This window comes from Natator depressus, chromosome 10 (assembly GCF_965152275.1).
Source record: "Natator depressus isolate rNatDep1 chromosome 10, rNatDep2.hap1, whole genome shotgun sequence".
Lineage (NCBI taxonomy): Eukaryota > Metazoa > Chordata > Testudines > Cheloniidae > Natator > Natator depressus.
In genome coordinates this window covers 53,703,149-53,728,027 of record NC_134243.1, presented here as the reverse complement: position 1 = coordinate 53,728,027, position 24,879 = coordinate 53,703,149, and the positions used below count along the sequence as shown (strand labels likewise).

Sequence of the window (24,879 nt, the reverse complement as noted above, 5' to 3'; positions counted from 1 at the left end):
AAATAAAGGATGTAAAAACCTTTTCTCAAACTGAAGCAGTTCCCTTTTGGATTTTCCATTCAGTCCTATTGCTTTTGGTTCAACATGAAGATAAATGAAAAGATTTTGATGATCTGAGATTCCTTTTGGGACCACTTAGGACAATGTGTACAAATCACTTCTGAAACAAGGACTATTTCATGGTTAATTATCCTATTTAAACTGGCTGCAGGATTTATTGTGTAGGAGGCAAGAACTCAAGTCATAGCTTTCCCTCGATTCTCTATCTTCTTCTTGCTCTGTGACTTCAATTCCTCAGCATCTGCTCTCACAAAAAGAAGGTTCTCAAGGAACCCCTGGAGGTTCACAGACAATTGCAGATTTCTTATAAGTGCATTTGACTCACAACAAACAAATAAATAAAACTAACTCACAGGTGGATGTGGTGACAAAAATCAAAACACATTTGTTACTGAGGTTTTCTTTTGATGGGTACGTGACTTTTGATGCTTTAGTTAGTTCTGGCACCAAAGGAGGAGATTACCTCATCTATAACTCAAAGGCTGATTTGCACATTATTTGAGACACTAAATAACTGGTAGGTACACGACACTGTCAGACAAAAATATTATTCTTTGAAGAGTTCTTTTCCCTTTTAGATGATGCATAAGTTTAAGTAGTAATTTTTGGTATGGTACATTGAAAAGAATAATTTATTCAGTCAATATTCCTTGCAATGGAATGGTTGGAGTGAGTACTAAAATTATACACTTTTACAGGTTAATTTCTTTGGCTAGTTTTGGTTAGTCTTCACTATTCTTTTAATGGGTATATTAGGATTGTAATTCACATCTGATTTGTTGACCATTTCCTATTGCTATTTTCCCATCCCCAACAAGAGAAATGCCTAATACATGTAACTAACAACAATTTGACCTAAATTATATTTGATTTAACAAATGGTATTAGACTTCTTTTAAAAAAAACCATGGGGGAGGTGAAAAGTTTCAGAGTAGCAGCCGTTTTAGTCCGTATCTGCAAAAAGAAAAGGAGTACTTGTGGCACCTTAGAGACTAACCAATTTATTTGAGCATAAGCTTTTGTGAGCTACAGCCCACTTCATCCAATGAAGCGGGCTGTAGCTCACAAAAGCTTATTACTGAAAAGGGAACTTTTAAAAGGTGTATGTGTCTCTGTTAAATACAACCACCACCATTTCAGCACATCTCTGACCAAACACATTGAAGCTGTGTGCTCCGTGAGACACATACAGTATGAGATGGATAAAATGAGGTTGTGGGAACTGGTGTTGAGTACCTGCCTGTAGTAGAAATGTGGACTGAACTACATTTTAAAAGACTGTGGCAGATTTAGAAGACTGAAGAGCAAAATTATTCTTTGTTATCTTCTGTATATAAGGACAAATATATATACACTATGCTTAGTAAACATTTTTCTGAAAATAAAAATGTTGTGTCAGCGAAATCCTTAGTCCTGACATCTAAAGGTTAAAAATGCTGAGAAAATGTCACATTCTGCTTCAACACAGTGGAGAGTAGGAACACTTTTTCTAAAGATATTTTATCTTTATTGTGGTTTACGCCTCCACTTGGTCTAATTACTTATAACATGCAATTTTCTCAAGGGGAAGCAGCAACTAGAGAAAAGAATGCACTGAATGAATAGAGAATAAATGGCTTTAGTTATAACACCCCCCCTATTCAGGTATGAAAATTAAAGTTCTTGTATTCTCAGGGCCGGTCTATTGTAAACAAAACTATACTGCACTTCATGAACAAGTGCACTTTGATTAAGTGTTCAGTGCTATTTCATGTTAAGTCCTAAAGCTATAAGAAATCCAATTACATTTGTGCAGTAAGGATATTTAATTATTATACAAACAATATTGTTTTATTTCCTTAAGTAATATCTAAAAATATAATTTATTCTTTCCATTTTTACTGAAACCTCTTTATACTTCAAATTAAATACAAGCTGGTAGTAAGTTACACAGAACTTGGTCTTACCCTAACCCTCATCAAGTACCACAGTATGCTCCAATATGCTAATTTAACTAAAATGTACATAATTATATTGACAGAGATGGCCATCCAGGGAGCCAAAGTATGAGGGCTGTACCCACTTTCATTGTCTTGTAATGAAAATATTTTCCAACAACTGCCCATCTGACACAGATTCATTCAACCTCCAGAGTTTAATCAAAGTAACTGCAATCAACCACACTCTTGCAGAATGAATCCAGAGGAACACATCTGGAAATCAGGTAAGAAAGATCAGATAAGGCCTTAGAACTTGATGTGTATGCTCTGATGTGACCTCTCTAGCTACTATCCCACTGTTAACTTCAACAGGACAAAGAGCAAATCAATTTCAATTTGAGAAAACTATATTTAAATAATTTTCTGGCTTGATATTATTTATATTACAGATGAATTATAACTGTTTAAAGAGAAAGAAAAAAAAAACTATACCAAGCTCTGCAATATAAAGGTTCATTATTTTCATTGAGGGCTTTTGGTAACAACATGGAATCAAAGTTCAAGTAGTGTGTAGATTTCAAAAGGCCTTATGAGACTACAACTATCTATTGTAGTGTATTGTCTTATTATATAAACAAAAAAAATCCTTTTGTTTTTCCAAAAAAAAAAAAATCTGGGTACTTTGGAATATGTTTTATCACAACTGACTTTCTCTGTAGGGCCAAATTCTGCCCCCAGCTTATATCCTGTGTCACCCAACTGCCTTCAGAACGTAATTAGATTTTTTAAAGTGTGACATGCTCTGTAATAATACATTGCTTCATTTGTGAAAGCACATGGCTGTTTTGAGTTAAATTCTCTGCAACCCAGTTCACTGCACTGGAGGTTTGCACAGGTGTAAATGAGGGAAGGATGTAGCCTGATACACACTGTATAGAATACACACAAATTTAATGTCCAAAAAAATCTATTGTTCATTTCTTATCTGAACACGTAAAATATTTGTATGTAGTTTGGACAGCTGAAAGCTCAGTCTGATTAGGGTATTTCCTTTCCAATTAGACCGTATTAGAAGAAGAGCAATGTTCTAAAAGTAGACACTGTTGAAAGTTAATGACCCTTGTACACTACCAACAATGCTCTTAGAAGGTTTTCTGCCTGTGAGCAAAAAGCAAGAGAGATCTGTAAGAAGAAGTGTGCCAGTACTGGATACTGGTTTATCCTTTATTGCAGGGGTGGCCAACCTGAGCCTGAGAAGGAGCCAGAATTTACCAATGAACATTGCCAAAGAGCCACAGTAATATGTCAGCAGCCTCCACATCTGCTACCCCCCTCCAGCTCCCAGTGCCTCCCCCCACCGGCAGTTCCACCAATCAGCGCCTTCCGCTCCCTCCCTATGCCTCCTGCCCGCCACAATCAGCTGTTTCGCAGTGCACAAGAGGCTCTGGTGGGGAGGGGAGAGGAGCGAGGGCATGGCAGGCTCGGGGGAAGGGGTAGCAGGACCTGGGGCAGAGCAGGGGGTTGAGCAGTGAGCACCCCACAACACATTGGAAAGTTAGCATCTTTAGCTCCGGCCCCGGCATCAGCGCCTATGTAAGGAGTCGCATATTAACCTCTGAAGAGCCGCATGCGGGTCCAGAGCCACAGGTTGGCCACCCCTGCTTTATTGGCTTCTCTAGTTCATTTCAAATGTCTTTGCTATTTACTACTATAGGATTAAATTCAGTCTCCCTCTTCCATCAGAAAATAGGCAGCCAAACGAGGCTCTCAATCCCACTTCCCAAAACCCCAAGAAGTTCACTGTGTAGGTCCTCTGTAATCCTGACTTCTGGCACTGATCCTAGTGGCAGGGACATGGTACTTTCATATTAGAATTCATTCGCCTATGAACAGCCTCCTATGCACCCTTTTGATGAGATTACTCTTGCTTGTGGTGAAAGTAACCTCCATAAGTGCTGGCTAACTTTCCCCAGGTCAGCCATCTCAGCAGGGCACTATAGGACCAAGACCTTTTAATGACCTGTTGAACCAGCTGGCACCTCTCACATCCAAATATCACTTAGTTCAAGTTTTGTGCAAGTCAAAGGCCTTGCCCTGTTTTGAACAACACAGAGTTATGGACAAACATAGGAACATAAGAAATAGGACTGGAAGACACCTCCTGGATTGAGTCCAATTCCCTGCTATCACAGGCAAACCCATCATATAATCTCGCTTATTAGACAAGCCGCTGCTGTAAAAAAAATCATCATTAGGAATCTGACCTAAGGCGTTGTGAAAAGATGACAAATGAGCACCACTTTATAACCTTCTAAAACATCAAGGGATTCTCTGATGGAGTCCTGAAGATCTTTTATTTTCTACCCACCTCTACTTTCCATGCATCAACCCCAAGGTCCAGGTAATGGCTATTTTTCTGGCTGGTGTTTAATAACCCAGGGACGTCATTGTTGAATGATGAAAGGCACACACCCTCCATCTCCCTGGGTCTGGACTCTACTGCCTCCACACTACCTCCAGAGAGCAAGAAACTGGGGCTTGTGGAGCCCTGGTTCTTCTGCATGGCCGCACAGACAGGTACTTTGGAATTATCTGACCAGCTCGAATCAATCATTGTATTCAGAGGCTGCAATAAAATGACGGGCACTATTACAGAGTAAGTATTCTAGCGTACAACATGAAAAATGCAACAGTTAGATGAATGATGTTCCATGAAATTCCTCATTTATTTGTACTACTCTAGTGCATGTGCTAGTATAACCATCCAACAGAAGCAAAAGATAAAATAATCTGTTACAATCCAACTTACCCACCACCCATGCCTCCATTTTTGCCAAAATGAGTGCGAGGTTCACTTGAAGCCAGTTTAAGCAGTTCATTCCATTCCCGTTCCCACTCTTCTTCTGTATAAACTAAACCCGACTAGGGGAGAGAAGAGTATATTTCAGGATAGGATGTTAAAAATATCACCAGTATCAGACAGTAGACATCATGACCCACTAACATATGTTGTGTTTCATTTTTAGTGCTATTTGAATAAGACATGCAATTGCCCTGGGATATTACAGTATCACTTTTTCAAATCAAACAGCACCAAATTATCAAAACGGATCAAAGACGGCTACTACATTTTGAATAAAATTTTCAGCTGGAGGCTCTCAATTCGCTTCTGCAAAAGTGCCCCAAGCAATTGTTTAACTGGGTAGCTAGGCATCCAGTCATCTCACATGCATGTGAAATTCCTTCCATTTTGGTTCTCAGGTTCTGGTGCCATAGTGGATCTTTGATCTTATTACTGACCCAATGACTATTCATTGTCACTCATAGTGGAAATTCATAGTAATTCATGATGACAATGACTGCTTCATGGGCCAGTGAAAGAGTGAGTGGGTGAGAGTAACTCTATAGCTTGGTGGATCGGGAATTCAGCTAGCGTATAGGAAATCCAAGTTCAAGTCCTCACCCCAATGACTACTTGATACAACATGTAACAGCTTTAATGGGAGAGATTGCAAAAGCCACATACCAAATTCTCTCATAGTGGTGAAGGCACTCACCAGTAACATAGGACACTTAAGTTCAAATTCTTTCTCCATATCAGACAAAGGAGGTGAGGTGGGGGAGGGGGAGTTGAATTCCAGGTCTCCCACATCTCAGAAGAGTACCAAAACCAGTGGCTAAACGTTATGAGGGAATTTCTTCCCTCCACCAACATTTTGTGAATTTAGTCCTCCTTTGCTTTTGTCAAAATGCCTGACATTTTTTGTCAGGTCAAAATGAAATGTTTTGTTTTGGCATTACTAAAATTTTTTCAGTTCAGTCAAATTTATTTCATGAACTCGACACAAATTTGCAAATAGTTTTGGGTCGACCGATATGGCACTTTTGGTGACTAAACTATTGAAATTTTTTTGCCTTGCTCTACTTTGAAGATCTTCCTTGATAGGCCAGGGACAGCAGTACTTGTGACACCTTCTCTCCCGCTCCCCTGGAGATTGGAGGGAGAGATTTCCGAAGGCACAAAGGGCAGGTAGGCACCTCCGTCCATTGTGTTTTCAGGCAGACTAGAGGATGCCGAGCCGGTGATAGCTCAACTGTCTCCCATTGACAGGGTCAGGAAGGACATATAAGATTCTTATTAGTGCTGTAATTCAGTTCTGCAGCTCTCATTAGTGCTGCTGCCAATAGCAAGCAGGGAAAATACATATATGAATAGCACAAATACCAGCCAAAACTATTTGGTCATGTTCAGCTAGCTGTGTATGGCCAACACTTATGCTGGAGTACTTGGAAAATTATTGATTTAATTCATCTGCACTATGTCTTGCCGTTGATGGAATGCCATGTGAGCATAAATTCTCACACTGAGAGAAAAGAAGAACGGACCTTAGAACAGGACCTCACAGCTTTGAATGCGACAGCAGCTAAGCTATCCAAAGGTGCTGTTACTCAAATTTCTAGAGTTTTCTTGATTATTTTCTTTCAACAGCCTAATTAGAACGGGTGCTGGTGAGATCCAGTTCTGCTCCCCTGTGCTTTCCAAGTAGCAAAGCAACGCCAGCAGCTCCCCGATGAGCTGATATAAAAGAAGAATTCTGTATCCCCTTACCACAGGCAGAATGACTTTTTGTTTAAATGAAAGGGCCTTTCTATTTAAAATTTTGGATGTGTGTAGATAAAGGCAAGAACTAAATCCTAAAACTAATTACCTTTGTGTTCAGCAATTGGCCACATGATTTCACATTTGTCATGACTACGCTGGAGGAATTGCTGAACCTCCTCACTGTGGTCAGGTGAGCAGAGGCATGCACAAAAGGGCAAACCCTGCTCCCGCACACAGCCTGGGAAACCGCGTTGGGTGCTGTTGGAAAGGTTTGAGCACTGGGTGTGAAACGGTTCCATGGGAACTTTGGAAGGCGATAAAATATCGTTAGCAGAGCTGCTCAACAGCAGCCACTGCATCAGAGACTGCAGTAGCCCGTGTGGTTTCTGTGCCTCTGCTGCATGAGTATGAATGTAAATAGCTGGTGGATCTGCTTAGTTGCAGAAAACACAGGCCCTACTCCTTCCTTGGCAAACTCCACTGCTGATCACCCCTACCCTCTGCAATAGTGGAGCCCAGATGAGGTCTTCAGGTATCTGGCCCCATTGCTAGTGGATCTGCAGCAGGCCTGGTCCTCCATACCAATGGGGGAAGGCTTTGCCCTCAAACACAGCTTTTTCCAGCACATATTTGGATATGAAAATTTTTGGGGGAAAAAGTGAGGTGTCTAATTTTACTCTACTTGAGGATTACAGTTAAAATACATATTTCAAAATATGGTCAATTTTCTCAGGGTAGAGATTTGGTCCTTAACTGACATTTTCTTTTCTTTCATGATTTAATCTACAGTTTTCATTTTTTTGTAATGTAATTTTCAGTAGATAATTAGGGCTGTCAATTAATCACAGTTAATGAATGCAATTAACACAAAACAAATTAACTAGATTACAAAAATAGCCACAATTAATCACAGTTGTAATTGCACTGTTAAACAATAATAGAATACCAATTTAAATTTATTATAAATATTTGTGGATGTTTTTCTACATTTTCAAATATATTGATTTCAGAAAGCAACACAGAATACAAAGTGTATAGTGCTCACTTTATATTATTATTTTTGATTGCAAATACTTGGACTGTAAAAAAGAAATTAAAGAACTAGTATTTTTCAGTTCACCTCCTATAAGTCTACTCAGTCCTACCTCTTGTTCAACTAATCACTCAGACAACCAAGCTTGTTTACATTTATGGGAGATAATGCTGCCTGCTTCTTATTTACGTCACCTGAAAGTGAGAACAGGCATTTGCATGGCACTGTTGTAGCTGGTGTTGCAAAGTATTTATGTGCCAGATGCGCTAAACATTCCTATGGCCCTTCATTCTTCGATTTGTAGGCTCTAAAGTTTTACATTGTTTTGTTTTTGAGTGCAGTTATGTAAAAAAAACAAAACTTTTTTTAAATCTCACAATGAATTGTGATTATTCTTTAATCATTTGACACCTCCATAAATAATATATTTAAATTTGGAGCCCCAAATATTCAGGTGACCCGAAACCAGCCTTAGATTTTGTAGGTGTAAGGCTATGCACATGTAACTTTTCGGGTGTATACATTCATCTGCTTTTGCATTCCTGATTTTCATGCAGAAATATTTGTCTATGTGTGAAAAATAGATGCACAAGGAATTTGGTAAGAGCAAAAGCTTTTTCATAGAACCTCAGAGGTAGGAATAAAAATGTTGCCCTAAATTATATCAGCTACACAATGGTTTAAACTCTCTAGGCCACACAGACCTCTTTATTCTGTTGTGTCTGTTGCCATCTCCATCTTCTCTTCAATGCTTCCCTTTCAGCTCCACTTCTCATCATGGTGTAGAGTGCTTTACGTAACACAAGGTCCCTGTCATGAAATCCCCACATCCCTAGAGCGCAAAAATGCAGTGAATAACAAAGATCCAGTTATGAAATAGAAACAATCAGTTGTATGAAACACAAATAACATTGCTCAAAAAAAAAAAAAAAAAGCAGTGCACATTATAAATCTTACTAGCTAATGATTCCTATTCATTACTTTCAAGCTTTCCTAATGAAAATTGTCAGCCTAAATAGGCTAATGAAGAATAATGCTGAATTCTAGCAAAGTTTAAATTCTGGTTAAGAAATGACTACGGCTTTGAGTTGTCTGGTAATTTTGTTTTTGCATGACTTCAACATTGCTATAAGGAAATGAACATTCAATGCACAGGTCTTCATTTTAGCTCCAGAGTTAATTGAATGTGCAGGCATCAGAGTGCTAAGGATAACGACAGGCACTTGTGGCTATCTCAAACACAGACACCCACAGGCTTGCACTGTCATACAGCAGAGATGATACATGTCCATTGGTATTTAAGTCCCAGTAAAGAGTCAGGCACTCATGACTATTGGAAGCCTAAAAATACAAGCAGCCATAGGCTTCCAAACTCTTAAGATAACAAAAATATATGTCGTCATGTACGTGAGAATAGTAACCTATAATAAAAAAGAGTCAGAGATCTCACCATGACAAGGACCCGTAGGCAGCCATGTTTAATTTATTATGCTGCTAGCCATTGGCATTAAATATTTTTGTTCCAAAGTGTGCAAGTCAAAATGCCCTGACCAACTGCTGTAAATAATTTACAATCCCTTGTAGCTGAGATGAATTGGATAAACAACGCTATTTATAAAAGACACTTTCAGAGTATTCAAATCTGTTTTCTTGTTATTTCTTACTTTATGTTTCAAAAACAAAATGACATTGCAAAATGATTACAAAATAACCATACTTTTAAGAGAAAGGTCACTTTTTTGAGTCTTACTGGTGCACTATTTCAGCACAAAAGCGATTATTAGGAAATAAACAGCATATTACACTTCCACGTGTGTAGTCACAGGGCTTTCTTTTGGTGCCCTTTGTACAAAACTTTGCAGTGGCTTTGAATCAATGGTAAATACATAGGAAAGAGTGTAATTTACCTTAATCTCTCTCATCCACACAATTATCCTTTCCAAAGACGGGACACACCAAGAATATTTGCATTTGTAGTCTTAATGATAGTAGGATGCACGTTTAACAAACACCAGAGGATTATGGGCTTGAACCTGTGTTTATGATGCAGCCAAAATCCCATGGAAGGCAACAGGCCCATTATAGAAAATGTACACTAGCTTAGAGGCTAGGTTTTATCTTGCTGTTTCAATTCCATTTTACAAAGCAAGCTGAAAACTTCTACCTTCATCATGTATAGATAGATACTTATCGCAAACATTGCTACAGGGAGAAGCTGAAGAATAGAGTGTATCAGCCTTATATTAAGGTATGTTTACACTGCAAAACCCTCCTCCAGAAACAAAGAAAGAAAAAAAAAACAGTGACCGAGTGTCTCAGAATCCAGGTCAAATGACTCAGGCATGGGGGCCTCACACTACAGGGCTAAAAAGAGACCCTCCCTACTTGCTGGGTTTCAGAGTCTGGGCTTCAGCCCAAGCGAGACATCTATACTGCTATTTTTAGCCCCACAGCGTGAGCCCAAGTCAGTTGACCTGGACTCTGAGACTAGCTGCTACAGGGTTTTATTTGCAGAGTGGATGTACCCAAAGAGGCACCCTTTTAGCAAAAAGCCTTTGCACCCAAAAACCTATGATGGAAAAAGAGGAAAGTAGCAAACCTTCAAGAAAAGGTTTTATGTAGCAGAAGCAGCTAATCCAGACATTCCCTTACCTAATGAGGCAGCATGTAAAAGGCAGTTTCCATCACCTGTTGTAGCCAACGGAAGAAGACGTTTGCAACTTGTACACACTGTGGACCACCAGTTCAGTCGACCTGTAAAGAAAGTGTCTGTTAAAACAGGAGAGTATGTGTTAAAGCAGGTTGAACACACATATGTACGAGGATACAGGGATAATGGATAACTCTGGAGGTTTTCAGAGCCAATTGCAAGTCCATCCTCCCCATGTAACCCTACTCGCAAAACCAGAAGTTGAAGAAAGGAAGAAGTTGTGATAGGAAGAGATGGTGGGGAAATCACATTGAAAACATTCTCCAAATATGCCCAAGGCTGAAATGAAATACAGCAAGAGTACTTTGGATTAAATTTTTTATGCTATCCTCAAATACTGTGTTTAATTTAATGGTCATTGGCACCATATAAACAGAAGACAGACTGCATTGTTACAAAAAACATCTAATAAGACAAAAGCGTTCCACTTGTGTTACTCAGACAAAGCATATATCCTAGGTAAGTCAGATCCAGTATACAAAGATTCTGTTTTTACTTTTGACTAAATGCTGGAGAATGAATTAGTGGAATGTTTTCAGGCCTGATTTTCCTCTCTCTCACACTAATGCAAATCATGATAAGTCAATTGAAATCAGTAGTTATACCAATGTAGAATGACTGTAAATGAGAGCGGAGTCCAGCCCACGGTCAATATTTTTATTTAGCTTTTCACCTTTTACAAATATTAACTAGTTTATCCCTGCAATACCCTATGAGGTAGATTTTGCAGATGGTAAAAATGAGATACAGAGATGTTAAGGGCCATATTGTCAAAGGTATTTAGACACTTAAATATACAGACAAGCTCCAAATGTGATTTTTAAAAGCATCAAAGCAGGTTAGGCACCTGCTCAAGCACTTTTGAAAATCCCACTAGGTGCCCATCTGCATCTTTAGACACCTACATACCTTTGAAAATTTGCCCCTAAGTGACATAATTAAAGCAGAGCGGGTGAGCCAGTGTCAAAGCTACGACTAGAAACTCAGAATTCCTGGCTCACAGATTTATGTATGCCAACTGGGTGGAGCATGTTTTCAGATATTATTTCTTTTGTGTTAAATGGGCACCTTTATGTTCTTTATGTAAACAAAGGGATCAGAACTAGTTATTGTAAAAACACTATGGGGCAGGTGATTACTAATAATTTGTTTAGTTTTTGCATTTCCCCACATCCTTTGTGAAAGGCTGTCAGTTGTGAAAATTGCAATTAATACCATAGGTAATGAAGTCAGCAGTTGGTGGCTGATCAATCAATTAACATATGCTTACAATGTCTTTTCCTGGCTTTATCCTCTCCTCCTTCTGGAAATGATACTGATGAGATGAGCAGCAATTTGGATAAGGAAATTGTTTTGCACAAATCAGTGGCATGATTTTCCCACACCACTATTTTTGCATGTTATAACAGTGTATAGCTATTTTAAAATAACTTTCTTTAAAAATACTACATACACACAATCCATTTGCAAGAGAAGATGAAAAAATATCTATAGTATTAGGATAGCTGGCAATGCTTTTAAAATTAAGGCTCTCAAATAAAAGTTTGAAATCATGTAATCAGATGCTTATTGCCTGTTAATGTTGTTATTACAAATAAATATACTGAAGCTTGCGTGCAGTAATAGAAGCATACAAACAGCACATACAATAGTTTTGGTGAGCATCAATAAATGTGTCTTTAATAATCAATTATTTCATTATCAGACCATAACTATCTAATTAAATTTCAATTAAAACATTCAGGATTAAGAGTTACTGTACAATACACAATAAATGTACTGTAGATCGATTACTAAATGAATTTGGTAATCCTACAGGAATTCAAAAGCCAGTTGGTACACGCTTAACAACCCAAACCAGTCTTTTCAAAATTAAATGTGCAAATGAGTAGCTTAATTTAAAGAGCCACTGGATAGCTTTGGGAGAGATAACACTGGAAATAACGAGTTATTGTTTTTAGCAACTCCTGTTTCTATGGGCTGTGAAATAACAACCTGTCACCTGCCTTGTACAGAATATTTTGGTATTAATACACCAGTGATAAGTTAAAGCACTTTAAGTAGACTTACAAACACCTAAAACATGCAAGACCTACGTATTTCTTAAGGGACGGCTCAATTGCACTTCAACACAGACCAGGAAACTGCTAATTTAAAACCCTAAAGTTTGGCGTTCATAAATGTTTACAGTAGATCTAGGGGCATTTGATTACCATTGGAGGACATCTCTGTAGATTGATAGTCATTCCATCCATCAATAGCCATTCCTTCTATGAGCACGAAGTGATCTCTTTCTTTTCAGTCAGCTTGTGGCTGATTTTTCAGTTGATATTAACAAGTCTGTGGTTTATAAAATATTGACACATCTGCATCGGATTATTTTGGCAATAAAGAGGCCTTTAATAGAAACCACTGCACTGCTATTCTTTCAGCCTAACCATTACATTCATCTACCAATTACATAGATTTTGGGGGAGGGAGTTAGAAAAGCAGCTTAAGTGAAGTCCCATATGGAAATGGGTATCTTTCAGACTGGTTTATTTCTGTTTTTGCAAGACAGTATTAAGAACAAGCTAGACTTCTCTCTCTCTGTTGTAATATATTCAGTTTGTCTTTCATTCAGACACCACCAGATGCCACCACTTGCACCTTCACAGTTGATTGGTTTCATAATAGATGTTTTAGATGTATGTTCAGCTCCCCCTTTCTCACATCTTCACAGTGGGACTCATCTCCTGAGAGGGACAGTTAAACGCTGTGATAGTGCCACACTTGACTCACTTGTAGCCAAGGGTGCTGGAACAATTTTTATAGTGGGGGTGCTGAGAGCTATTGAACAAAACTGTAAACCCTGTAGATAAGGAAACCACTTCAACTCAGAGGGTGCAATAGCACCCCCCCCACTGCTAGTTCTAGCACCTATGCTTGTAGCCTGCCAGTGTGGTCATCCTGCCTCTGGAATCCTGCCTCTTTTGCCTCTGAATTTTTATTATTTAATTTTTAAAGGTACAAAGCACCACTTAATAGTTCTGCTTAAAAAGCCACTGCTATCTGATGAAGTGCAATAGCAAAAATTATACTAATACCTCTACCGCTCTTTTGGAAACTAACTCCTTGAGAGTAAACATGACTTGATAGAGAGCTCAGTAGAAGCTTTACAGGACCATTGCTCATTTCGTGACATAGTTAAAACTTTATTTTGGACACTAACTGTCACAGGGTAGCTGGTCCCTGTGGACAGGTTAAGCCCAGGGTCTCTGGACCAGATCAGGTGACTACAGATATTGTAGGCTTCAGAATGACACACAGAGTGACATTCCCGAAATTTTATCTTATGGATTAGAGAGGTGTCCAAGTTGTAGCCCAGCAACCACTTGTAACCCTCAAAGCTGACTGTGTTAAGAAGAAAAAGTATATTTGACTATGAATTGGAAAGCAATCCCGAGCCATCACCTAAGACATTCTGGCTGCTCTGTTTCCTGATTCTTTGCTGCGCTGTAGTCACCCAAGGGAGAGAGAGACAAGAACTGACTGGCTAGCAAAGTACCCCTTCCCCATACAGCTATCCTGGGTAGCTGAGTGAAAGGGGAAAAGAGGAGAACAACAACAAGTTGCCTGGGGACTGTTCTAACTTGTACCAGCTACCAACTGACCCCTGAGAACACATGTGGGCCAGGGATAGTCTAAATGTGCTTTGGACACTTTCCTTCTTACCTCCAATACACCGCTTTCCAAAATGCCCATTGCACCACTGGCTGCAGAGAGGGACATGTTAAGACTAGCTACATCCGAGATATGTACCTACTGGGACTCTCGTTGCTAGGGGAGATCAGCAGCAGAAGACTTGTGGATGGTTTTAGCTTCATTCGCATTGCCTGAGTGGCCCAAAGCAAATGCAGAACAAGGCAGGGAGTGCATTCCACAGTATTGATTTGGAGCCTCTTAACCTTTCTGAAATAATATGTTTGGCCAGCAAGCTGGAAAGATTGGGCCACAGAAGCATCATGATTTGATATGCTGTAGACTGTATAATGCAAGAATGTATTAGATGTGCAATCATAATCCTTAATGTCCTCTCACACAAAACTCCATTAAAAATGCAGACACAAGATCAAAATAGGCAACAAAATGGACTGTGTTAAAAGACTGACCTTTACAAAGACTAATGTGCTGTTTTTGCTTTCAACTTTATTGAGGTACATTATGAAATATCCCTTACCCACTCTATTGCAAGGTCATTGCTACACATAAGAGCAGTCCTAATTCAATGCAACAGTTGGAATGTATGATATTAAAGAACCTCTATGGAGTGTGTGTGTACTATGCCTCAGTTACATGTTCCTGCCCTATTTTATTCTTGATTTTATATTTTCTTGGAAGGCGAAACCAGAGCAAGAAATGAAATGTGTTTACAGCCTTATTTATGCAGAATTAATGTCTAGCAGCTTGCATGGACTTGATGCATAGTCACTTATAAATTATGTCTCTCAGCAGGGGGAAAGGAGGAATTACTCCTGAAGTGCCCTCAACAACACTGGAAAACAGTTTCACACTAGAGCTAGATTGCACCCTGAGTCCCTTCAGGGCAAATATGGACTCCCAGATATGTAAAGTCACTACACACACACAGTAAGAAAATAAATATAAACCATTTCAAGAAACAGGCAATACATAGGGACAATAATATAGAGGGGTAAAGGTGGGCAATTCAGTCTAGAGCAGTGATTTTCAACCTGTGGTCTGCAGAGCCTTGGAGGTCTGTAGACTACGTCTAAGGGCTCTGCAAAAGGTTGTCGTTACCATAGAACAGCAGTTTTCAACCTGTGGTCTGCGGAACCCTGGGGATCTGCAGACTATGTATAAGATTTCCATAGGGGCCCACACCGCCATTCGAAAATTTTTAGGGGTCCACAAATGAAAAAAAGGTTGAAAACCACTGATCTAGAGCATTCTCATATAATTCTAGATAATGCTGACCAGTGACTGTCTGCTAATAAACTCTCTTGGCTTGTGATATTTGCAGCAACCTATCTCAAACTTTTAGATAATCTGCTTTTAGGCTGCCCCTTCAGACCACTGCAATACTAGATGTTTCATCTCATGAAAAAACTGCTTTCCTTTCACTTCTCCAGACAAGTTATTTCTCCACCTCCCCCTGCAAAAGAGTAAGCCCCAAAATAATACCTTTTGCTTGCAAAACAAGTCTAGTACTCAAGTCTTCTCAGCCTCAAAAGGACTCTCATCCACTACTGATAATCCTCCACAAATTCTTGTGTGACCTGGCACACAAGTCAAATGTTGGTATCCACCACTTCTACCCATTAGATAAGATTATATATAAATAGCAACAGCTGGTTGAATGTTTTGAATATTGACATTAGTGAAAAGCCTGCATTTTGTGAAAATGTCCCCCCGCTTTTTTGTCAGCCTTTCTTTGACTAACTTAGAACAGCAAATCCCATCATGACTTTCTCTTAAACTAGAAAAAACAAACCAAAACCAGTCCAGAGAGACATCTTCAATCTTAGATGAAACAGTACAGAAATTTGTTGTGTAATCTGATTCCTATCATTTAGTCCACATTTGGAAAGCAGTGCTGTTGTTATCCAAACGGTCAGCCATTGGAGGTTGGCACTCAGGACTGCAACAACAACAACAAAATCCCAGGGTTATTTTCCACACTGTTTGCAGTTCTATCTTTTTGCAATTCAGGATAGAAATCCCATTTCCTTTAAGGATAATGGAATGCAATGTAGCCACTGTTTAATATAAAGCACTAGACCTGCGCTCAAACATATGAGCGTTAATTGTCACCATGCTTGTGAAATACTATTCTGCAGTTACCTATAAACAATAATTGAGTTAATAAGACATAGGAGAACAATGTCAACCTTTGTATCTAGGATACATCTATACAGCAAAAACCCCTCTGCAGCAATGAGTGTTAGAGCCAGGGTCAACTGACTTGGGCTTATGGGACTTGCACTATGAGGCTAATATAATCAGTGTACACATCTGGGTTCAGTCTGGAGCCTGGGCTCTGAACTTGGCGAGAGGAGGAGGGTCTTGAAGTCTGGGCTCCAGCCCAAGCCTGAACTACTACATTGCTATTTTGAGCCCCATAGCACAAGCCCGAGTCAGCTGATCTGGGCTTTGAAACTAGCTGCTGGGGGTCATTTTTGGCAGTGTAGACGTATTCTGTGATCAGCCCTATAGACTGCTTCTGCTTACACTGGGTCTCAATTTGGTTTTCAGAGAGAAACAGTAATTAAAACAAAGTGCCTAAGAAACACTACAAAAGTTTGACAATGGTGTTTTCTGCTGTTTTATGGGAGGTCTATGGAACTGGGTGGATTACGGAGTTGATGGTGGAAGGAGCCAGCTTATATTGCTTTCCCTGCCCTTCCTCTGTTAGTTGGTACTGAGAAATCAACCCATACTCAGCTAGGGAAGCAGGCTATTTAACCATTTAATGTTGTTGTATATTCACATGAAAGACTTGTGGTAAAAATTCTGAGTGCTGCTACTGACTGGATGATAACCCCACTCCTCCTCTTCCCCTTGTCTCATCTACTAACTGTAACAACAAACAGAAAATGCACCAATGTACATCCAACAATAGAGCACCATATAATTTGTACATCAGATGATTATAGTGCAGAGCAGCAGTTGTGGCTGTACGTAACTGGGTATTTCTCAAGTGGCAAATAGAAATGATTTTATGGGCCCTATATATAACCAGAGTTGGGCAAAGACAGTGTAGTAGGACTGAGGATCTAGTCTTCTCTTGCAGCAGTTTTCACTGTATTGTACTCAGATGCTATGGATGCTACTTATATTTCTATAAAATTGTGTATATTTATTAAACATTCATTACATTAATTTAAAATCTAAGTCAAAGTTTAAATTGAATATTATAGAACCAGTACAGATGTACTCATTTCATGCTTCATTCATCAGATTAATGTGTTTATTAAAACCCGCACAGTATATTATTTACTTTAGGTATATTTTTTCAAATGACTTTCATGGCTGACTTACAAGCCCAAACCAGTCATAAATTAAAATTAAAATTAGAGATTTAATTTTTTTCCCCACAGCAGTTATGAAATGCTGCTTTTCAAGGTTTAGATTCCTTATTAGACAAAGTTATAGTCAGTGCATGAAAGATATATAAACTTGTCTCTCATAAAATGAGACCAAATTTCAAGATGTACTTTCATGAATTAATCATGAAGAGAGGCTCAAAGACCCGCTACAATATAGATTTCTCATGAGATGTGGAAGCTTAATTGTGTGATTAAATCTCACTATGCCCCTGCACAAATGGTTGATATGAACCAAATATGGCCCTGATTGTGCACTGAGAACTATGAAGGTGCCGGGTACTCAGTGCAGGTACTCAGTGCAGGATTGTGACCTTGCCTTAGGTATTATCATAAAATGACTGACCTGAACTTTTAAAGCTTACTATGAATGGTTTGTTTGTTTCTTGAGGGTCCGTTGTTTACCTTTCACCATGGCAATGAGGGAAACAAGTATCAACCCTGTGTTGCATAAGAGAAACTGAAGATTTCCTGGACAGATGTCAGGATATGCTTCTATGGGCACAATGTTCTGAAGATTCAGAGCAGGCCGCGCAGCAGGGACAGGAGGACGGTGAAGAAATTTGGCAGCATGTGACCTCCAGAAGAAGAAAGGGGAGCGTTCATGTACCAGCAGTGCAGATACAGGTAAGCAACCGTTTTCATGTTCTCTCCACAGGTACTAATGCGGAGAGTGGACTAGATGATACATCTGAGGGAAAGGAACAGAAGGAGACTCCGCCGATTGGAAGGCATGAGATGCACTGTCCTGGGGATGGGGGTTCCACGACCTCTGCTCCGAAGAGGAGGAGGCGGGTGGTGGTGGTCGGGGACTCTCTCCTCAGGGGGACTGAGTCATCTATCTGCCACCCCGACCGGGAAAACCGAGAAGTCTGCTGCTTGCCAGGAGCTAGGATTCACGATGTGTTGGAGAGACTGCCGAGACTCATCAAGCCCTTGGATCGCTACCCCTTCCTACTTCTCCACGTGGGCACCAATGATACTGCCAAGAATGACCTTGAGCAGATCACTGTGGACTATGTGGCTCTGGGAAGAAGGATAAAGGAAGTTGAGGCGCAAGTCGTGTTTTCGTCCATCCTCCCCGTAGAAGGAAAAGGCCTGGATAGAGACTGTCGAATCGTAGAAGTCAACGAATGGCTACGCAGGTGGTTTCAGAGAGAAGGCTTTGAATTCTTTGACCATGGGATGGTGTTCCAAGGAGGAGTGCTAGGCAGAGATGGGCTCCACCTAACGAAGAGAGGGAAGAGCATCTTCGGAAGCAGGCTGGCTAACCTAGTGAGGAGGGCTTTAAACTAGGTTCACCGGGGGAAGGAGACCAAAGCCCTGAGGTAAGTGGGGACGCGGGATACTGGGAGGAAGCACGAGCAGGAGAATGCGAAAGGGGAGGGCTCCTGCCTTATACTAAGAAAGCAGGACAAACAGCAAGTTATCTCAAGTGCCTTTACACAAATGCAAGAAGCCTGGGAAACAAGCAGGGAGAACTGGAAGTCCTGGCACAGTCAAGGAACTACGATGTGATTGGAATAACAGAGACTTGGTGGAATAACTCACATGACTGGAGTACTGTCATGGATGGATATAAACTGTTCAGGAAGGACAGGCAGGGCAGAAAAGGTGGGGGGAGTTGCACTATATGTAAGAGAGCAGTATGACTGCTCAGAGTTCCGGTATGAAACTGCAGAAAAACCTGAGTGTCTCTGGATTAAGTTTAGAAGCATGAGCAACAAGGGTGATGTCGTGGTGGGAGTCTACTATAGACCACTGGATCAGGGGGATGAGGTGGACAAGGCTTTCTTCCAGCAACTAACGGAAGTTACTAGATCGCAGGCCCTGGTTCTCATGGGAGTCTTCAATCACCCTGATATCTGCTGGGAGAGCAATACAGCGGTGCACAGACAATCCAGGAAGTTTTTGGAAAGTGTAGGGGACAATTTCCTGGTGCAAGTCCTGGAGGAACCAACTAGGGGCAGAGCTCTTCTTGACCTGCTGCTCACAAACCGGGAAGAATTAGTAGGGGAAGCAAAAGTGGATGAGAACCTGGGAGGCAGTGACCATGAGATGGTTGAGTCAGGATCCTGACACAGGGAAGAAAGGAGAGCAGAAGAATACGGACCCTGGACTTCAGAAAAGGAGACTTTGACAACCTCAGGGAACTGATGGGCAGGATCCCCTGGGAGAATAACATGAGGGGGAAAGGAATCAATGAGAGCTAGCTGTATTTTAAAGAATCCTTATTGAGGTTACAGGGACAAACCATCCCGATATGTAGAAAGAATAGTAAATATGGCAGGCGACCAGCTTGGCTTAACAGTGAAATCCTTGCTGATCTTAAACACAAAAAAGAAGCTTACAAGAAGTGGAAGATTGGACAAATGACCAGGGAAGAGTATAAAAATATTGCTCAGGCATGCAGGAGTGAAATCAAGAAGGCCAATTCACACCTGGAGGTGCAGCTAGCAAGAGATTTAAGAGTAACAAGAAGGGTTTCTTCAGGTATGTTAGCAACAAGAAGAAAGTCAAGGAAAGTGTGGGCCCCTTACTGAATGAGGGAGGCAACCTAGTGACAGAGGATGTGGAAAACCTAATGTACTCAATGCTTTTTTTGCCTCTGTCTTCACAAACAAGGTCAGCTCCCAGACTGCTGCATTGGGCAGCACAGCATGGGGAAGAAGTGACCAGCCCTCTGTGAAGAAAGAAGTGGTTCGGGACTATTTAGCAAAGCTGGACAAGTCCATAGGGCCGGATGCACTGCATTCGAGAGTGCTAAAGGAGTTGGCGGATGTGATTGCAGAGCCATTGGCCCATTATCTTTGAAAACTCATGGTGATCGGGGGGAGGTCCCGGACAACTGGAAAAAGGCTAATGTAGTGCCCATCTTTAAAAAAGGGAAGGAGGAGGATCCGGGGAACTACAGGCCAGTCAGCCTCACCTCAGTCCCTGGCAAAATCATGGAGCAGGTCCTCAAAGAATCAATCCTGAAGCACTTACACGAGAGGAAAGTGATCAGGAACAGTCAGCATGCATTCACCAAGGGAAGGTCATGCCTGACTAATCTAATTGCCTTCTATGATGAGATTACTGGTTCTGTGGATGAAGGGAAAGCAGTGGATGTATTGTTTCTTGACTTTAGCAAAGCTTTTGACACAGTCTCCCACAGTATTCTTGTCTGCAAGTTAAAGAAGTTTGGGCTGGATGAATGCACTATAAGGTGGGTAGAAAGTTGGCTAGATTGTCGGGCTCAACGGGTAGTGATCAATGGCTCCATGTCTAGATGGCAGCCGGTATCAAGTGGAGTGCCCCAAGGGTCGGTCCTGGGGCCGGTTTTGTTCAATATCTTCATAAATGATCTGGAGGATGGTGTGGATTGCACCCTCAGCAAGTTTGCAGATGACACTAAACTGGGAGGAGAGGTAGATACGCTGGAGGGCAGGGATAGGATACAGAGGGACCTAGACAAATTAGAGGATTGGGCCAAAAGAAATCTGATGAGGTTCAACAAGGACAAGTGCAGAGTCCTGCACTTAGGACGGAAGAATCCCATGCACCGCTACAGACTAGGAACCGAATGGCTAGGCAGCAGTTCTGCAGAAAAGGACCTAGGGGTTATAGTGGATGAGAAGCTGGATATGAGTCAACAGTGTGCCCTTGTTGCCAAGAAGGCCAATGGCATTTTGGGATGTATAAGTAGGGGCATTGCCAGCAGATCGAGGGACGTGATTGTTCCCCTCTATTCGACATTGGTGAGGCCTCATCTGGAGTACTGTGTCCAGTTTTGGGCCCCACACTGCAAGAAGGATGTGGAAAAACTGGGAAACGTCCAGTGGAGGGCAACAAAAATGATTTGGGGACTGGCACACATGACTTACGAGGAGAGGCTGAGGGAGCTGGGATTGTTTAGTCTGCAGAAGAGAAGAATGAGGGGGGATTTGATAGCTGCTTTCAACTACCTGAAAGGCGGTTCCAAAGAGGATGGATCTAGACTGTTCTCAGTGGTAGCGGATGACAGAATGAGGAGTAATGGTCTCAAGTTGCAGTGGGGAAGGTTTAGGTTGGATATTAGGAAAAACTTTTTCACTAGGAGGGTGGTGAAATACTGGAATGCGTTACCTAGGGAGGTGGTGAAATCTCCTTCCTTAGAGGTTTTTAAGGTCAGGCTTGACAAAGCCCTGGCTGGGATGATCTAGTCAGGGATTGGTCCTGCTTTGAGCAGGGGGTTAGACTAGATGACCTCCTGAGGTCCCTTCCAACCCTGATATTCTATGATTCTATGATTTGTTAAACATTTCCTACAGCTATAGAAAAATTCACAAAACTAACAGTCTATCTAGAAATCACTGTTTATTCCTGTATTGTTTGCCCATTGTATTAAGTTGTAGCACATAGTTTTAATCATTGGTCTAATCATAATTAATTTCTATATTAACTTAAAAAGAGGTATAAAAATGGAGCTGTGCAAAAGGATGAGCATATTCTAAGATCATTTGTTTTCTTCTTTCGTGTGTCATGAACAGCTGAGCCAATGTACTGAATGTAATGAGTGAAATGAAACTCTTTCTTTAGTATGGCTGCTATTTTGCACCATCAGGAAGCTTCTAATTACAGTCATCTGATTTTATGGTTGACTAGAGCTGGGGAAATAACTCAAAGAATCATTCATAAATATTCACTTGAATAAAAATTGAACTGGAATTTTTACTTCTGCGATTGGCCCAAACCCAAAGGGGTGCAGAGATATGAGAAAATGAAAAAGAAAAATATGTATTAAATACTTTTGAACTTCACAAAACAGTTTTAGTTTGGATTCAGTTTGATTCTTGGTCAACAATTTGAATCAGTATTCATTCTACTCTAATGGTTGTCCGTCTCTATTTTCAGTAAGTTTTAGTTATAACTACTCATGGGGCTGAGCTGCAAAATTCAGATCTGGATTTCAACATCCCCCATTCAAAGTTCAGTGCTGTTCATATTCAGCGTTTTGCTCATTACCTGGTCATCTGTAATTGTGAAATTTAGATACATGTTTGGGTCTGGATTTTATATACCCCATGCCCCTGTACTATTTGGATTTGGGCTTCCAGTTCACTCCATCTTGAGCCAATAACTGTGTATTAAATGAAAATATAGCATTTTAAAATAAGTCATTGCAAATAGATCCATTATAAAATATGTTGTATTAGGAAAAATGTTTACTATGTTGTGCAAAAGGTGCTGTATCAGCAGAAGACAGTACTGCTCAGTGCAGATTCCATACTGTAAGGTTAAGGCTTTATTACATGTAATTTCTCTTGATTTTCAGAAGTAAATTTCTTCTAGTGCACACATGTTATAGAATCAATTAACTCCATATTTTAACAAATGGCTTACTACACATTTTTAAAATGACATGACACCATGTACACCACCCTGTAAAACTGCGATGTAAGCAAATCAAACATGACAGAATTTTCAGTGTAGAGGAAGAAGAAAAAACTTTACACTAACTGTTTCTGATACAATGCCCTTTAAATTCTGGGGCAAATCCTACCCAACTGACAAAATGCGTTTCAAAATGTAAAGGTTTTGATGTAAGATTAAGGAAAGATAAGAGACATAGCTGCAATGAGTGACACTGATGTTCCATTTATGCCAATGCAGAAGGAGTACACTTGAGTAAGCACTACTCTTACAGTGGCTAGTGAAGCAATTTACTTGGAAGCTCATTAGAGCCTAAGAATGAGACAAGGCAGAGTGAGGAGTGGGCATTTGAAGCAAGAGATGCAGGGGGCTCATACAAGGAGTGCGGTCTTTGGCGCTCCTTGGAGTTCGCAGCTATGCCCACTGTCTCTCAAATTATGACAACCTCCAAATGTCATCAGCAGAGCCAGGATTGAAACCCTGGCTGTCTCTCAACAGCATGTTGCTATCTAACTTCCACCTCAGAGTCTCTCATTCATTAAATATTATTTACAATGGAATGTTCTTAAACATTTTTTGCTAGTTTTAAATTCAATTTCACATGCAACTTTTAAATGTAGATTTAATATGGGACCTAACTAATATTTATGATTTTTATATATACACACACACACATATATAAAAATCATAAATCTCTCTATTTTATGCTTCATTTAATCTTTATAGCTCAAAGCACTTCACAAAGCAAATAAACATCATTATCCCCATTTTATAGATGGGGAAACTGCGCCACAAGGATAGTGCTATAAATGATCCCAAACTCTACTGACTGATGGCATTCAATGGGTTACAGCATTCTCTCCCCTTTCCCTCCCCCTGATCAGTCTCACTCTCCTGGCCTATCATTCTCCTTCCCCTCCTCTCCTCTTTTCTATCTCAGTTTCCCTGTTTTATTAAACCAATCTGCCACTAATTACTGCAGAGACTTAAAGATGGAGCTGGGAACTGCAGGTGATATTCCAAAGAACACAGTATTTGTTTTTGATTGCTCACATTTATTTCTGGTGCAGGATGTGCTAGCTGCAGTAATGAAGTGTGATCGAAGAATGTTAAACCAAGTGTCAGATCACACAACTGCTGCCATCCAGAGCATTCACTCACCTGCTTGTTCCAAAGCAACCATTGTTGCCTGTTCGATTAAGTCACGTTCAATGAAGCTTCTGAAATCTTCACTGTACACGCTAAGATCTGGTAGCTGGAATGTGTATATAGGCATCTCCAAAGGAAACTGTTCATTGCTGCATTCATTTGCTACATGTGATCGAGCAAGGGAGACTATGGCTGAGCTGGCATGAGAAATACCTCTGGAGAGTCGTTTTTCTGTGGAGGAACCCAAGATAGATTGAGGGAAGTAAGAACATTACAACAAGAGTCATGATTTTATGACAATACTTTCTTCATCCTAACAATAGGCAAGTGGAAGGTGGTGGTACAATTGACATATGAGACCAGGAAGAATGCCTCCCCGTCTTTCCTATGATGGTATTTTATCAACAAATGAACTCATTCCAAATGCACCTCCATTTCCATCATTTGAGGACTTACTATTTATTATTATTGTTATTTACCACCATTTTGCTGGGCACTGTCAAACATAAAAGAACACATGGTTCCTACTCTGAAGTTGTGCACATTACAGATTAATATGGCTCTGACTGGAGAGATTAACTTTTAAAACAATGACTGGTGAAAGAAGTGTTTCTGTAGAATTGGGTTTTGGAGAATTGTGTTCAAGGATTTATTTGAAGAAATATATACTAGTAGATTGTGACAGACCATAACTATTATATATTTCAAACCCTTAAGTTTGGTTAACTTGTTAAGGATCAAATGAAATTCAGCACACAACCATCATCTCACATCACTCCAAACATCAAACATACCACATTCTGCTTTAATCTCAAAAGTTGACTCAGAAGTAATCTCAACATCATTATTCTGCTATAAAGACAAGTTCGCTTTATATGCCCTGATCCTAGGAATAACAGGCAGTT

General features: G+C 40.3%; 1 protein-coding gene across 1 annotated transcript in view; it reads right to left on the bottom strand.

The window, feature by feature from the left end:
* Window positions 1-24,879, bottom strand: part of OTUD7A (OTU deubiquitinase 7A) — a 247,108-nt gene that overhangs the window by 44,769 nt on the left and 177,460 nt on the right. The window contains exons 6-9 of the mRNA XM_074966182.1: window positions 23,987-24,205; window positions 10,268-10,369; window positions 8,320-8,447; window positions 4,789-4,901 (exon numbers count right to left, since the gene is read on the bottom strand). Of these exons, the coding sequence (XP_074822283.1) occupies window positions 4,789-4,901; window positions 8,320-8,447; window positions 10,268-10,369; window positions 23,987-24,205 (562 nt within the window). The remainder of the gene's footprint in view (window positions 1-4,788; window positions 4,902-8,319; window positions 8,448-10,267; window positions 10,370-23,986; window positions 24,206-24,879) is intronic.